At 43.6% G+C, this 17,506-nt stretch overlaps 1 protein-coding gene across 2 annotated transcripts in view; it reads left to right on the top strand.

Moving 5' to 3' along the window:
• Positions 1–11,341, top strand: part of HIVEP3 (human immunodeficiency virus type I enhancer binding protein 3) — a 195,094-nt gene extending 183,753 nt beyond the window's left edge. Inside the window, exons 9-10 of one of the 2 annotated variants that reach the window (XM_006014855.3) lie at positions 3,135–4,198; positions 8,852–11,341. In XM_006014855.3, the coding sequence (XP_006014917.1) occupies positions 3,135–4,198; positions 8,852–9,748 (1,961 nt within the window). In that variant the 3' untranslated portion in view covers positions 9,749–11,341. The remainder of the gene's footprint in view (positions 1–3,134; positions 4,199–8,851) is intronic. The other variant, XM_025213336.1, reaches the window with a different exon arrangement.
• The last annotated feature ends 6,165 nt before the right edge of the window (positions 11,342–17,506 follow it).

Genomic DNA, 17,506 nt, shown 5'->3' with positions numbered 1-17,506 from the left:
AAGTCAGTGGAGCTGACCCAAATTGGGGTCTCTGTAGATGAGATTGTAGAGGCAATTGATAACCTAAACAGTAGCAAATCACCACAACCTGATGACATTCACCCTAGGGTCCTGAAAGGAGCTCAGATCAGAAATCGCTAAACTTCTAATTGTAGTATACAGCCCATCACTAAAAACAGCCTCAGTACCAGAGGACTGGAGGGTTGCCAATCTCACGCCCATATTTTAAAAAAAGGGCTCTAGAGGGGATGCAGGGAAAACGGTATTAAAAAAAAGATTTGTTCTGCACGTGGATGAACATTACTTACTGGGGAGGAATCAACACAGCTTTGTCAATGGGAAGTCATGTCTCACCAAGCTACTAGAGTTCTCTGAGGGTGTCAATAAACAGTTGGCTCAGTGTGATCCAGTTGACCTAGTATATACGGACTTCTTAAAAGTCCCCCATCAGAGGGTCTTAACAAAGTTAGGTAGTCACAGAATTACAGGGAACATCCACTCATGGATTAGAAATTGGCTCAAAGATGGAAAGCAAAGAGTTAGTATAAATGGTCAGTGTTCAGGATGGAAAGAAGTAAACAGTGGTGCCTCCCAGGGATCTGTGTTCGGACCACTGCTGTTTAACATATTCATAAATGGCCTGGAAAAGGTGGTGAGTAGTGGGGTGGCCAAATTTGCAGATGACACTGCAGCAGGACCACACCCCAAGGGTGGCCGTGCCACCCCCTAGTGACCACGTGGCTCCTGCCTCCCCATTCCATCTCCTTGGGGTGCCCTCCCTTTTCCTTGTCTGTCACGCCTTGCTGGATGTATTGTGCTGTTAAGGGAGGCTGCCCCAGGGTCCTCAAGTGAGCTCTTGTTCACCTTGCCTGACTGGTACCCCTTGGGCATTATGTTATAGCCTTCTGTCCCTCTCAGTGCCTCAGAGCACCAGTTGCCTTATGGGTTATATTTGTGGTCTCCTTCCCCTCCTGGAGCCATGCCCATGCCTTGCAAATGCCTTGCAAATGTTATTCCATGTTCAATGGAGGGGGCGCCCTGGCCCCAACACAGCTCTCGGACTTCAAGCCTTGAACCTCTGTCTGGGCCTCAGCCTTCCCAGCCTTGGCCCTTTTATTCTGGCTGCCCGCCTCAGCCCAGGTCCACTGCCCTGGACCTTGGCTCCTAGGCTCCAGCTTTGTCTTGCCCTTGCATGCTCTGGGCCCCTGTGCACTCTGGGTCCCTGGCCTCTTTCTCCTGCACTCTGGGCCAGCCTTCAGCCCTCAGAGTCCCTGACCCCAGGGTAGACTGACCTCACTGTCTGCCCTTTGTAGTGTCTACCCTTCCTCCCATGTCTCCTCTCCCTGCAGGGAGCAGGGACAGACTGCTCGCTCAGCCTCAGGCCCTGGGCGTGTGTACCCCAAAGCCTGACCCCTTCCTCTCCTGTGGTTTCCCAGCCACATGCAGGGATTTCCACTTGGGCCTGATGGCCAGCCTGCCCTCCTTTGTTGCAGTAGCTGCCTCTGCTTTGTGCCGCAGCCAGCTGCTCTCCCCAGGGGCCTTGGCCCCTCTTACAGGCACAAAATTATTCAAAGTAGTAAAGACCAAGGCAGACTATGAGGAACTACAGAAGGATCTGACATTGAGTGAGTGGGCAATTAAATGGCAGGTGAATTTCAATGTAGATAAGTGTAAAGTGATACACATGGGCAAAAATAACCTAAACAATACCTACACTATGATGGGCTCTACGTTAGCTGTTACCACGCAGGAAAGATATCTGGGTGTCATTTTGGGCAATTTGCTAAAAACATCAGCTTAGTGCTCAGCAGCCATCAAAAAGGCAGACAAAATGTTAGGGATTTGTAAACAAAATGGAAAGTATCATTATGCCCTTTGATAAATCCATGGTGCATCCACGCCTTGATTACTGTACCCAGCTATGGTCCCCACACCACAAAAAGGATTTAGGAGAACTAGAAAAGGTCCAGAGAAGGGCAACGAGGGTGATTAGCAGTATGGAGGGGCTTCCATGTGAGCAGAGATGGAAGAGGCTAGGCCTATTCAGTTTAGAAAAGAGATGCTTGGGGCAGCAGGGGGGAGGGGGAGGAGCATGATAAGGGTTTGCAAAATACTAAATGGCAAAAAGAAATTAAATTGGGGTGTATTATTTACTCTCTCACACAATACAAGAACCAAGGGTTACAAAATTAAACTAGTAGGTATCAATTTTAAAACTAACAAAAGGAAATTCTTTTTCACACAGCATGTAATTAAAGTGTGGAACTCACTGCCACCAGATTTTGTGAAAGCTGACAGATTAGCCAGATTCAAAAAGGGACTGGACAAATTCTTGGAGGAAAGGAGCACCAGTAGCTATTGAGGTTGGGAGTTAGGGGTACAGCTTCTGAATCAGAATTTTCCAGCCCTTAAATGCTGGAGGCTGCAAATAAGAAAGGCAAGTGGAAAAAACTCTGATCATAGCCAGTTCACTCTGCCTTTCAGCATCTACTCTGCCAGTGTGTGACACAGGCTACTGGGCAACATGGACCTATGGTTTGACCCAGTAAATGGTAGTTCTTATGCTTGTATGTTCTTCTAATCTTTCGCTTGTCAGATTCCTCCAGGATCAAGTTGAAAGCCGGGTGTCTGAAAACCCCAGAGGGTTTTGAGGCTTGGACCAAAAATCAGCTGATTGTAGGTCCCACCCAGGCATCACACCAGACCCAGTTCAAGATTCGGGCGTGTGGCCAAGGCTGGGTCCAACAATCAGCGAGCTATGCATACTAGAGATTGTTACACGTGGATTTAACATGTACTAAGTGTCCCATGTGACAAGACCGTATGCCTCCCAGTGTACTACGCAGTGGAAAGGGGGTGTAACTGCACCTCACATCCCCTCTGAATCTTCCCTGCGTGTGACGTTAATGAGCTAGAAAGATGATCTTAGCAGTAATGTTTTGAAGGGACAAATGGGGAGGGTGTCAAGTTGCAGGCATCAAGACACAAAGATTATAGCTTGGACAGTAGTTGTGTCCTTTTTCTGTCTAGTCCACTCAGAGCTCCTTTAAGCCCTTAAATTTAAATTGACTTATTTTCTCTGTGTGTGTTTTCCATGCTTATATGTTCTTTTCCTGTTTTTTTTTTCCCCCCAGGAACCAGTGAAGACCTATTCCATGATTCTGAAGGGAGGGAAGGATCTGAGCCAATTGAGGAGCACCAGTTTTCAGATTTGGAGGAATCTGATGATGATGATGACAATGAAGATGATGAAGATGAGGAGGGAGAGGAGAGCCAAGATGAGCCACCTTTAAAGTTGTCAGAAGCAAAACATACCACCCTTCCAATGCACTCTTCAGGGGGCTCTCCATTTTCCCACGAGGAAAATACTGGGACAGCATTGTCTTTAACACAAGATACTGTCTCCAGCAGCCAGCAAGTAGGTGGGGTCCACCAACCCTCTTCCTCAGGGCTGGAAACAAAATGGTCAGCAGACAGCAGTGGAATTGTTGTCTGCCACAGCTTCTTGAGTCTCCATAAGCCAGCTTTGACCTCCAGTGAACAGCTGGCTTCTGCTGAAAGGGAATCTGTCACAAGACAGCAGATGTCCTTAGCTATGGACCTGTCAACCTCAAAAGACACCTCCCCAAGAAAGAGGTGGTCTCCAGGCCAGGAATCTGGTGGTGGTGGCGGCAGCAGCAGGCCAATGCTAGCCAGAAAGCACTTGTTAACCAAAAATGAAACTTCACCTAAACGTTTTTCACCCACTGGAGAAATGTCTTCACTAAGGTGCTTGTCTCCAGGGAGAGGGATGTCACCTTGTCAGCGCATGTCCCCAAGGAGGGAGGCATCTCCACTGAGATGTGTGTCACCAAGACTTGAGCTGTCTCCAAGCAGACATCTTTCCCCAAGAAGAGACTTATCCCCAAGAACATACCTCCCACCAGAGAGAGAAGTCTCTCCTGTGAGGCATTTGTCTCCAAGTAGAGACATGTCATCAGTCAGATATTTATCACTGAAGAAAATGTTGTCTCCAGGCTGTTCAGATTCCCCGTCTAGGTATCCATCCCCAGGGAAAGAAGACTTGCCTGGTAGTAGCAAATCTGCAGCAGATGACAAGGTTCAAAGCTCATTAAAAGTCCAGCATGGAATGTTATCTTTGATGCCTCTACCTCACAGGTTCTTTGGCAAAAACATAGAGCTCTATGAGTCCAAATTGGTAAGCACCACTTATTCTTCTGCGTTCATAGTCCACGGTCATTTTAGTAAATTATTTCTCTGATTGCTTTTAATGAATGCTATGCACTGGGAGGCGCTACATGGACTGCTCTGAAAACTGTTGTCCTTTCCTAACATATAGGATGGGGAAAAGACAGGCTGAAAAAATTTACTACTTCATATGAAGGGATGACATCAGAGGGGGTGGGAGGATTTTTCACTTTTTGACCTAATCAGTCCTTGGCCTTTCTGCTGAGACACTTGATGGAGGCCACTTAATGGTGATGGCAGTTTTTGCTTTGTGGTAGTGACACGTGTCCTTTGGGAATCTGAGACCACTAACTTAATTCTCGGGAACTGCCATGAGATTAACCACGTTTATTTGCTACTGATCTAAACAGATTTGGACCAATGAAAAGACCTCGGGCATTTATAGACACGCTCTGGGAGCAAGGGGGGAGGGGTGTGCTTTAATTAATCTGAGAGACACAGTAATTAAAGCACCTGGAGCATCATGTGTATCTCTCATGCTGAAAAATGGTGGAGGGGGGCGCTTCATCTAAAGCTCGTCAAATGAGCTTTAGTTTAAAGTGCGCTGCCAGCATTTTTCAGCATGGGGGTGCTGATACATGTGATGCTGGAGACTGCTGGAGCACATTCATTTCCACACTTCAGCAGACTTGATTAATCGAGCCTGCTTCAATGCACTGCAGCCTCCTTGCATGTGTATAGATGCCATTTATAGATTCATAGATTCATAGATGTTAGGGTCGGAAGGGACCTCAATAGATCATCGAGTCCGACCCCCTGCATAGGCAGGTAAGAGTGCTGGGTTTAGATGACCCCAGCTAGATGCATATCTAACCTCCTCTTGAAGACCCCCAGGGTAGAGGAGAGCACCACCTCCCTTGGGAGCCCGTTCCAGACCTTGGCTACTCTCTGTGAAGAAGTGCTTCCTAATGTCCAGTCTAAATCTGCTCTCTGCTAGCTTATGACCATTATTTCTTGTAACCCCCGGGGGCACCTTGGTGAGTAAAGCCTCACCAATTCCCTTCTGTGTCCCCATGATGAACTTATAGGCAGCCACAAGGTTGCCTCTCAACCTTCTCTTGCGGAGGCTGAAGAGGTCCAGGTGCCCCAGTCTCTCCTCGTAGGGCTTGGCCTGCAAGCCCTTAACCATACGAGTGGCGCTTCTCTGGACCCTCTTCAGGTTATCCCCATCCCTCTTGAAGTGTGGCGCCCAAAACTGCATGCAGTACTCCAACTGTGGTCTGACCAGCGCCCGATAGAGGGGCAGTATCACCTCCTTGGCTCTATTTGTCATGCACCTGCTGATGCATGATAAAGTGCCATTGGCTTTTCTGATGACTTCATCACACTGACGACTCATGTTCATCTTGGAGTCCACTAGGACTCCAAGATCCCTTTGCACTTCCATGCTACCGAGCAGGTCATTTCCTAGGCAGTAGGTGTGCTGGACATTTTTCCTCCCTAGGTGCAGCACTTTGCATTTCTCCTTGTTGAACTGCATTCTGTTGTTTTCTGCCCACTTGTCCAACCTGTCCAGGTCTGCTTGTAGTTGTTCCCTGCCCTCCGGCATGTCCACATCTCCCCAAGTTTTGTATCATCCGCAGACTTGGACAGAGTACACTTCACTCCCTCGTCCAAGTCAGTGATGAAAACATTGAAGAGTATCGGTCCAAGGACCGAGCCCTGCAGGACCCCACTGCCCACACCCTTCCAGGTCGATACCAGGTCATTACAGAGACTGTCAGCTGTGTTCATCCAGCAGAATCTTTTTTTTTTCTGGTAAGGAAGTAAAAAGCAGAAAGAATAGAGCTGGATTTTCAGACTTGAGGTGGAGTTGCCAGAGGTGTTGGTCAGAAACATGGTCCATTGAATTACTTTAATCTGGAGTCACCGCAGTGCAGTAGAGAATCCCATTGTATCATTTCTTCCAATGTTTTCATTAGTTAATAGTTTTATTACAGTATGATATAGAGGCTCTAGTCATAATCAACATTCATTATACTAGGCACTTCAAACACACACAGAGACACAAAACCAGGTCTGAAGGGTGCTTGTTTAGACCAGGTTGCTCTTTGCTATACAGACATAGGCTAGAAGTGATGCTTCAGGGGGCACCTAAAGCATTCAGTCTTCTCTCAAATCCAAAGTAATGGCCCATGTTATGACTTCAGAGACTGCACACACAAGGAAATGGAACAAAGTTGAGCCCTTCCGCTAAAATCCCATTGCAGCCCCTACTGTGTCAAGATCCCAAAGCAATTAAATTAGGATTCTAAACCTTCAGGTCAGGTTTATTTTACACACACGCATTTGTGCACACACACACACATATTCCTTTTGGTTGGTATGTCTCATTTTAAGGATAAAGAACAGCAATGGTTGATTATCTCCTTAGTTAACTGCTCCTTTCATTTATTCCACAGTTAAGACCCTAGTTCCACCTGAGAGAACTCCAGAATTTAAGGAAGGCACCCTTAGACTCAGGCAATTATATAATATCCATCCTAGATCAACCAGGGCTGCATTAGATCAGCCCTTCTTGGTAGCCTGAGATTTTCTACTCACACCCCCACCCCCCAGTAAGTTCCACACTGTAAGCCTTTAACGGAGGGTCTGAGTTTTAGCTTAACTAGTGCACAAGACTTCTTGTAGAGCCCAGGGTCTGATTATTACACATGGCTTTTGCCCTCTCAGTTGCAGCCACCTGGATCATTTTTCCTCCTATTAGCTGTTGCACAGAACACCTCCTTTGCTACTTATGTTCTCTTTAAATCCACGCTGCAGCTTGGCAGTAAATTACCAAGAATTTGTAGCCCAAGAATTTGGGCTTTTATCTGCCATCAGTGTTACAGCATATTTATTTGTCCATTTACATCAACTGCTTTTGCTACCCATTTTCCCTTTTTACCCCCTTCCCTTCCCATCTCTTCTCACAGAATGAGCCTCCTGAGACCACCCAGGTCTCCACAGGTCATACAAAAGTGAGAATCTATTCCATACAATGGCTTCTCAAATGCTATGTCCAGCCATGTTTTATTTGAATCACTTGTTGGTTTTTTTACTTTCTCATCTTGGGAGCCCTCCTCAGTGTTCAGCTATTGTTCCCTAGTTTATCGGTTCCATTTGCATGATAAATTAGAAATGTATATGAAAGAAAGATGGAGAGGTGAAAAAAAGAACATAGTAGATTTTTAAAATTACTGAATGTGAAGGACATGCAAATTAATTCATATAAAATATTCATATCATATATATTAAAACACAAGGTAAGCCAATCCATAACTTGGAACTCAAACTCAATCCAAAAATTAATTGCAGGTAGCGATTATTAAGATATGTTACTTTTTTAAAAGTCACTTGTTCGCTGCCACATCAAAGCTCAAATACAGAAATATAGAAAGCGTAGTTCTTCCTAATGTCTTTTTAATCTGAATCAACCTGGAAGTACTAGAAATGACATGGGGAGCTTCAGAGAAGACTGATATAGAGCTATGTCTGAATGAAAACCCTGGTGGAGGTTTTTGGCAGAGCCAAATTCTGTGGCTCTGGCTGCCCTTTTCTCTGAACAGAACCTCCCAGTTGTGTGAGGTTTGCTTATTTCTTTATAGAACAATAAGTTCCCTGGAAGATGTTAAAACAGTGGTGCAGTTGCGATCAGAGGAATTTTATGCCTCATCCCAGATGGGCATGCCAGGAGGCATAATATTTGCAATGAGGCATAAAATTGTTCTGATCCAAATCATACAACCAGAGAGCTACCCTGAGCCCAATCCCACAGATTGTCATAGACCCAAGACTGCCCCAGCAGGTTCAAGACACCAGGCTTTCTGGAGCCAGATCTGACAATCAGCTGATTGTTGGACCCAACCCAGACAGTCATAGGTCAGGACTGAGACCCCGGATTGTCTGGGACTGGGTCTGACAATCAGCAGCCCCAGGACCACCAAGCTACATGTGTAGTTTTCAGATGTTCCAGGGCTCCAGGACCCCAGGATCAAGGGACTTCTCCCCCATCCTAGGGTTTCTTTGCCTTAGAACATATAAAAAACATATGCTCAGCCGAGCTCCCCTGTGACCCACAATCTTATGGCCTAGGAAAGGCTGCCAGCTTCCTAGCAGGCCCTGGGAGCCTGGCAAATCTTGCAACCCATTCCCTTGACAGCCCATTTTCACATCAGGACTGGGGCTATCTCAGTCCTGAAGTTGAGACCCACCCTCCACATGACAGTGCTGACAATCAGCTGATTGTCAGCATCAGCAAATGAGGCAAAGGAGGCAGCCAAAGGAACAGTGCACCTTGAGATACCTAAGGACCCAAGCAAAGACCAATCACCCAACATGCCACTTTCTCAATTGCAAACTACAAAATGTTTTACATATTTCAAGCAACATCTTTGTAGCTAGTTGGTCATTTTTGTAGCTGGATGTTCTTTTTGGTGCAATAATTAGTTTGCATGTGTAGCCTGTCTAAAGTTATCATGCCATTAACCTGTTAATTCCACAATAAATGTAACGTGCCAGGTGCCTAAGATGTTAATAGAATCAGTGACTTGTTACTCATGCTGTGGATTGATGCTGCTAGCTGTACCACACTGACCAACCCTTTTTTTCCTATCAAATGCAGAAGATAGAACCAAGAAGCCCAACATGTTCACCTGGCATCACCCAGCCTGTCTGCTCCAGACCTTTGCAAGCGCCCCATGATATACATGTCCACACTCCAAGCCGAGTGGAAGAGAATGTCTTCAGCCATCTCCCGTTGCATTCACAGCAGCTAACAAGGACCCCATATCCTATGATTCCAATTGGGGGCATCCAGATGGTCCAGGCAAGGCCAAGTACCCATTCCAGTTTGGTGCCCAATTCAGTTGTGTCACTGCAAGCAGGATATTTTGCACCTGGTGGCAATGGAAGCAGCAGCTTCACAGAATTCAGCCAGGCTCAAGAACGGGGAAAGGAACCACAGATCCCACAAGAATCCTCACCGACATCGGTATCCCCAGCTGCAAAGATTTCAAAATACACACTGTCCCCAGAGGTTAAAAGCAGTGGCTACTCAGAAGAGAAATTGAGGACTAGTGAGCTTCAGCAAAAGACAGAACAGGAGGAATACAGGGTAAAAATGTATGCTGAGCCCAGCCACCCAGAGCAGGAAGGCTGCTCAGCTCCCACAGACAGTCTCAGCACAAATTATGAGCACTCTCCAAAGCCTTCAGCAAGTAGGGAAGAACCCTTGAAAAAAACGGGCAAGAAGCAATGTGGCAGCTCAAGCACTTACTTTGAATCATCCTGCACTTTCATCTCAGATTTCCCCACACAGACGTTGGACAGAAGTAGCAGCACTGGCTGTTTGTCAGAGCCCTCGTTGAGCCATTCACACTCCCACCAGTTCTCTGTCAGGAGAAGGAACCTCTCGGGAGAGCCAAGTCATCAAGGGGGAACCCGTAGGAAAAACAGTCCACACTTAGAGCGCGCAGATTTAGGTCAAAGACAGGTGGATGAGAATACAGGAAGTACTTAAGCCTCCATCCATCTGTTCCACCTGTAGGCTTCCTATGTAAAATCAACAGACATTTTCAACACTATTTCCTTTAGTATAATCATTGCTTATAAGAAGCACTCTAGTGTATGACCAAACCCATGGAAAATTCCTGGTTTTGTTTGTCCCAGTCTGGTATTATCTCCACATGTATGCAGTTACTTGTGCCTTTTTCTATACCTTTTGTTGCTTGAAATGTACAAAAATGTTTGAGGCTGTGAATATTTTTTTAGAGTTTTTTCGAAAGGGGTTTGTTAGACCTTGTCTTTTTTGCCATTTAGGTGTGTGTGTGTTAATATGGGCCTGAGAGATGCAGAAAGGAAAGTGTTAAGCAGTTTAAGGGGGAAGAAGATGCACTGAAAACAAAAATAAAAAATCTTTTTTATATTGATTAAATGATTAAAAAAAACCAAACCCTTGCTCCTGTGTACAGTAGTTGATGATTCATATTTATTACATGCTTTATTTAATTTTTGGCAAAGTGCTTGTTTTTTTTCTTGCATCTGGTTGCCTATCGTTGTGCTTTAAACAGTTGCAACTGCTTTACATTTGAAAATGTGTTTACCCTCAATTGTAAATAGAACTAGCACTTATTTGATGATGGGAGGCCTGTTAGCAGTGAAAGCAAATGTCACTCCAAAAAAACAAAAACAAAAAAATCTCTCAAACACACCTCCCTTCCACAGAGCCCAGAAAAGCACTTTTTTTAAAAGGGACAAAAAAAAAGTTTTTCTTCAAAGTTTTAACTGCAAGAAAATAGGAATGTATCGAATGTAGAACCAGTGCTAGGAATGGTGTTTAATTGTTTTAAAAGAGCCATTCTTGTGCTTGCTTTAATATTGACATTCCATAATGGGCTGCTCTTAAAGCGCACAGTATAATAGTGCTGCCTTTTGCACCACTATAGCGAAAATCATGCCTGTGTCACCACAAACCCCTATTTTCTGGGGTTTAAAATCCCTCTATGAACATCCTCTCCTGTTGTAAAAATGAAAGTAAAATGTCAGCCTTGCAAACCATTTCCTTCCAGAGTTTATTTTTTCTTCTGAGCCGTATCTTCCCCGCCTAAATGACTCCAGTCTGCCCTCCCTCCCATTTTTGTAAGTTAAAAGGATGCAGATATTAGCTCCTGCTTGTTTTATTTGCACACCTATGGCTTTGTAACTCACAAGTGGCTCTGTGTCTTGTTTAACTTTATTTATTTATTTAAACGAAACGGTTTCAAACTCATAGCCTATATTGTGTAGAGGGGCCTTTTTGGTATTGCATATAAAAAAAAGTGAAAATGGCTGAGTGGTTAATGTCTTGAAAATCAACTTGTTTTGCATGCACAGTAATGTTTTCCATAGCAGATTTTTAAATATGACCATCGCTAGCAGAGTGATGGCTGCTACTGCCAATAGATATGATACCAAATGCGGAGAGATGTGATAGAGCCATTCCACTCTGTCGTGTTAAAAACTTTTTAAACAGAACTGTTTGGTCCACGTTTGCCCTAATAGACAGCAGGCTCTTTACTATTTCAGAGTGTTTTCTGGTCTATGGAATCTGTACAAACATTTTTTAAACAAAACAACAACAAAAAAAACCCTATATATATATACATATATATATACATATATATATGTATATGTATGGACCAGGTCTTTCTTCTTTCAGAGCTGTTTCAGTGAATTGGGTACATAATACACTTTTTAAAAAAAAATAAAATTACAAAAAATATATATAATCTTGAATGAGAACAAATTTCCTTGCCAGACTTGATGAGCTATGAACTGTTCCCGTCTCACGGGCAAATAATATGGATTTTTTAATAATCTTCTGCAATTTTTTCCTTCCCTTTTAAAGGGAATTAAGTACAAGAGAAGACATCAAAGAAATAACATTAAGGTTGTGACACTGACCAAAATAATGCCCACAATCTTTTTCACTCTCCAGTTTTTGCACAGCTGTGACCCTGATCCTGCAATCATGTCCTGCTTTCAGACTCATGTCAAGCCTAGGACCCATGGACCCAGTTCAGAAAAGCATCTCAATTTGACAAAATCATTGTCTTATAAGGAGAGTTAGACATTTTTTCATGTGCTGTGAAGAATACGGATGGCAGGGGTCTTAAGAAGCCATCCTGTCCCTCCATGTTGAGCGACACCTTCGAATTTCCTGGCTGTTGCTGGGTCTTTCTCCTCTTTCCCCTTTGTCACAGTCTTAACATTATTTCAGCAAGGTATCTTTTGTATTTAATTGTTTTTTTATATTGAAAGTGTACATAAGGAAAAAATGCAGCAGTTACACACTCAGCATTGTGGTTGCATTAAGTGCATTTGACATTACCTTTTGGGCTAGATCAAATTTACACAGTTTTATTTTTAAACCATAATTTAGCCCTTAACCTGTCTGCACATCAGGATAGAAACAATGCAGATCCTGTTGGGTTGTTGCTTATAGTGATTTTATTCCTTTAGGTTTTCATAAGCTCAGAGCGAGTTGAATGTTCTGCCTTTTTGTTGTAACATATGTATAAGCCACCAGCCAGTGCTGCAGAGTATGGACAGTGTGTGTGCATGGGTGTACGTGCACAGCCAAAAGGGGTGGCATTATATTTGTGCCCATCTGTACGTGCACAGCCAAAAGGGGTGGCATTATCGTTGTGCCCATACCCTGCCCTGCTATGTCCTATGCACATAGTATTCCAGCCATGCCAAGGACTCATCTGCACAGTGTCTGATGAGTGTGTGTGTGTGTGTGTGTGTGTGTGTGTGTGTGTACAACAACTCAGAAGCAGATGCAGAAACTGAGAGCACTTAAGAGTGGCCTGAATTCCCATTGTGATGAGTTTACAGAGCAGCCGCTCAACAGGTATAACTGGGGTGGAGCTCTGCTTCATGCTCCCTCTACCAGATGCAGCAGGTGCCTTTGGCCTGCAAAAATACCCAAACAGGACCAGAAAAAGAACCCTAGCAATATTTAAGAACAAAATAATTGTTAGTTAATTAGCTTCTGGATCAGTAAGAACAGGGTGATCCCCAGAGAGGCATCATGACTTCTGGGTTTCAGCACTGGTTTGGCCAGCTGGAATCCCCGAGGTCTAATGCTAGCTCTGCTCTTAACCACAATGTGCCCTTGAGCAAATCACTTATCTTTTCTGGGTCATATTCTGCCCATGTGAACATCAGCTCCAGTGATTTCAATGGAGGTGCTCCTTTCTACATCAGAGATTAAGGTCCTGTCCTGTAAACATTATTATTGGGTACTGCACTTCCAACTTAAGCGATCACTGCTTTACTCAGTAGGAAGTCTTTGCAAGCTCATGTTCTGAATATTGCCCACTAGGTCTGCCCTACTATTTGTAATGTAAGATGATGGCTCTTGATTTACCTTCCATACACTTTGAGGAATTAATTAGTTAATATCTGTACAAGCACTTTGCAAATGCAATTCAGTCTATTATGTTCAATGGAATGTATTAATAATGCAAATCAGTGCATTCAAAACACAAAATTCAACTTTTCCTTTTCATTACCAGGTCAAAAAATAAAATAACAAATTTACCTTTTTTTTTTTTTTTAAAAGTCTCAGAGCTTCCTGCATCATTTATGATATTGGAGAGTGGCCTACTGACATCCAGTGGACTTTCCTTTTTATCTCACTAATAAATCAGACTGAATATTCCCCCGAGTTTCTTGCTTCATGTGAGCCATTGCTATACCTGCCCATGAATGCTACTCAATGTGGTATGGAGGTGCCCATGAGACAATCTCTCAAGGAAGGTGTGGTCCACATTATAAAGTAATTTGACTCTCCTTGCCTTCTAAGGGATAACCATGCAAAGTGGCAAGCATTATGCCTTGATCTAGTACAGCACTTAAGCATCAGCTTAATTTATGTATGTGAGCAGTCACTCTAACTTAAATGGGCTTAGAGCTAAGCACATGCCAGCTTCGCTAGAGCAGTGTTCATCACATTTCAGCATGGAAGCAAAGGGCCCTCTGGCTCCCAAATATATCATACTAACCTGCAGTAGATAGCTATCAGCTCTAATTATGTACAGGATGTTGACCAGATACTCAAGAAGTACATTGGGAAATTCAAACAGTGATGAAGTAGCTGTGTCTTTTCTGCTATGCTTTTAAATCCATAGATAAGCATTTAGATGCAAACAGTCTGTTATTTAAAGGTACTAAGATCTTCCAGTTCCTGTTAAAGTCAGCAGGAGATGAAGGTGCTCAATGCCACTAAAAATCATACCAGTTTTGCTGACTAAATACAACTTTATAGGGAGGTCAGTAAATACTCAAGTAGCTTTTAGGCACCAAACTCCCATAGAAAATAAACAGGAATGAAGTGGCTAACTGACATTTGGACCTTTGAAAATCAGCCTCAAAGGACTCTTAACTCTAGGCAGTGGGATTTGATCATATGGCCACATTATAGTTAATTTTATTTTACTTGAAAATCTTCAAAAAGTAGATGCAATTAGATCCCTTTGTCACTTACAATATTTTGTTATAAATCCTCAAAAATAGCATCTGAACAAGCAATGTACTTGGTCATATGGTATTACTGAATTCTATTTCTACACAAATTTTGTACAATTTGATCTAGCCCTTTTACTGTCTTCTTGCGATATTTTTTTTTATTTTATGACTTAGTTTCATCGTGTGTTTTCCCTCTTTTTAAAATCTCCATCTATTGCACAGTATTTACACATACAAATATTGTAAATTATTTACACAAAAAAATTCAGTCCTGATGGCATAAAACCAATCTTTCATTACTGAAATATGATGGCACTTAAGATCACTTTAGTAAATGTAATGTAAAAATAATAATAATAATAATGTGTACACAAATTTAATATACATGGTCTCATGTAAGATAAATATTTGCCTTTTTTTCTAAAAGGTGTATGTATTCTGTAAGTGGAATAGTCTGTAGAAAGTTTCTATATGTTCTTAAAATGGCAATACATTCCAAAAAAAAGGTACTGTAAATATGTACAGAGTACAATGTAATTTGTTAGTTTTGCCTGTAATTTTATTTTAACTCCAGTTTCTACACTTGCATCTTGCAATGTCTGTATGGTTATATCAGTGCAAAAAATGCAGGTAAAAAGCACAGAGTCTGATGTAAAAAAACAAGAAGAAAAAAAAAAGAAAAAATACTCAGTATTTGATGTTTGTGACCCTTATTGTAAATGACATCTGTACTGTGAATGAGAAGTTTTTACAAGTATAATATTGCCTTTACTACAACTCAGACTGTCTGCTCAGTCTGAGCATATTTTTAAAAAAATAGCATGTTGGAATAAATTTTAAAGTCCCAACATATCCCTATTTGCATGACTGGCAGTCTTTAATTTTTTCCTGTATATAATTATAGACTTGGGGTCTAGAATAACAAATAAATTCTGAATAAAGTAATGGAAGTGCCACTCAACACCCCAGAGAGATCAGCACTAAAAAATCCCCAAAGCGTTTTTAGCGCATCACTTTAGACCAGCTTTACTACCATATTTCTCAGTATTTTGCACTTGAAATTTTGGAAATGATGTTGTGGAGTGAAAATTTTGCAACAGGATAAATGCTAGGGATGAAATCTGGACCACATGGAAGTGAATGATAAGACCCCATTTGACTTAAATGGGGCTGGGATTCCCCCCTTTTTGGTTAGTGGCAGAAATGCACTATATGAACAAGATAATATGATGAATCATTCTGATTTTAAAACTCTGTCCCACTTTTGTTTTGAAAGCCTTAGACAATATTACAGCCTTTTTTTTTTTTTAAACCAGGCAAATTCTTTCCCTCTGCCCAAAAACTACATTTTCTAGGCCTATCAAATCAGCCAGAAACATTTTAATCTGACCAATTGGTACATCTTTAAAAAATAAATCTGTGCTCACTGCGCTCAGGCACATTCTAGTCCAGCTAGGAGAAATTTGCTTTTTTGTGCCTGCCTGCATATGTAGATGCACAGGCCATGCCATGTTCTGCCCTCGGCTGTGTCAGGCATGGCAGATTCTGGAGAGCCTTCTCTCCTGGACTTGCTAGCAGAGACAATCTGGGTAGCCAACTCCCACTACAGACTCCTGCTGCTGGCAAGCACAGTGCACAGTCAGAATCTGGCACACATACAAGCCTAGTGGATCAACTAATTGAATCCATTGCCAGGCCAGGACTGATCCCACAGAGCATTGCCTGAGGCTTTGTTTAAACCTCTGTATAATACATTGGTGGTTTTCCCATCTTTGGAAGTCAAATCAACTGTTTGCCTTCCTGATGTCCAGTTTAACAGCTGAGGTTCTGTGCAGCTGCCTCTGTGCTTGCTTTCAGTCTGCTCCAGAGAGTTGCTCCTCTTCATCCTGGGCATGTCTGCCTTTCTTCTATTGAATGCCCTTATCCCTCCCCATTCAGCTGTACCTTAGCTAAAGAGTTAGGAAATGGTCCAGCTGTAATCGGTCTGTGGCACTCAGTAGGCCTGTGCGAGTAGGCAGCTATTCGATCTGGCTTCGGATCCAGTCGCTTCAGATGCCAGCGATCCGATCTGGAGCTCTGGACTGGGTTCCTGCTTCGATCCGACCAAAGCGGCTCCAAAGCTTCAGAGCCACCTCGGAGATCCAGCCATAGAGCATAATGGGGGACCAATGAAATATATATAACTTTGTTGTTTTTTGTCCCATTTGGATTAAACTTGCAGATGTGGTAGCTTCTGCTGAGAGAGCATGAAACCTGTCAAGTTTCAAGAAGATTGGTTCAGGGGTTTGGGGGAAACTGTACCCCAAATTATTAAAAGCAAAACTCATGTCACGTGTATGTGTTACACCACAGTGGGGTCAAAACTGCAGGGACGGTAGCCCCTGGTGAGGCCACAAAGCCTGCCAAGTTTCAAGAAGATTGGTGCAGGGGTTTGGGGGAAACTACACTTCAAGCTGCTGACAGGCAAAACTTGTGACATAGATGACCCTGTGTGTGTTAAGGCGCAGCAGGGTGACAACTGCAGGGATGGTGGCCCCTGCTGCAGCCACGAAGCCTGACGGCTGTCGAGGAGATCGGTGCAGGGCTTCTGTGTTCTGGGGCCCTGCACCTCTGGCTGTTGACAGGCAAAACTCGTGACATGGGTGCTTGTGCAATTGTGTCTGTCTTGGGGCACGGGGAGAGGCGGGAGGGACAACTACTGCAGGCCTGGATGCTAAGCTACTGTATTACCAGTTACCAATTAATCATGATTCACTCAGGGACCAGCTACTACATAACGAGTTAATAAGCAACGATTAACACCTACAAAACCACAGACTAAGGAGAGGAAATAATACAGACAATCAACTGCCCCAAGACAGACACAGTCAGTTGCACAAGCACCCATGTCACGAGTTTTGTCTGTCAGCAGCTAGGGGTGCAGGGGCCCAGAACCCCCCTGCACCATCTCCTTAACACCTGGCAGGCTTTGTGGCAGCAGAAGGGGCCACCACCCCTGCAGTTTTCACCCCACTGCGCCTTAACACACACAGTGTCACCCATGTCATGAGTTTTGCCTGTCAGCAGCCAGAGGTGCAGGGCCCCAGAAGCCAGACTCCCCCTACACCTATCTCCTTGACAGCTGGAAGGCTTCATGGCCTTAGCAGGGGCCACCAGCCCTGCAGTTTTCAGTCCGCTGCACCTTAACACACACAGGATCATCATCCATCCTTAATGGACTGGCCGACGCCAACATCTTAAGGGATAGCCAGCACGGGTTTGTTGC

Source organism: Alligator sinensis, unplaced genomic scaffold, assembly GCF_000455745.1.
Source record: "Alligator sinensis unplaced genomic scaffold, ASM45574v1 scaffold264_1, whole genome shotgun sequence".
Taxonomy (NCBI): domain Eukaryota; kingdom Metazoa; phylum Chordata; order Crocodylia; family Alligatoridae; genus Alligator; species Alligator sinensis.
This window is presented reverse-complemented; position numbering and strand designations above follow the sequence as displayed.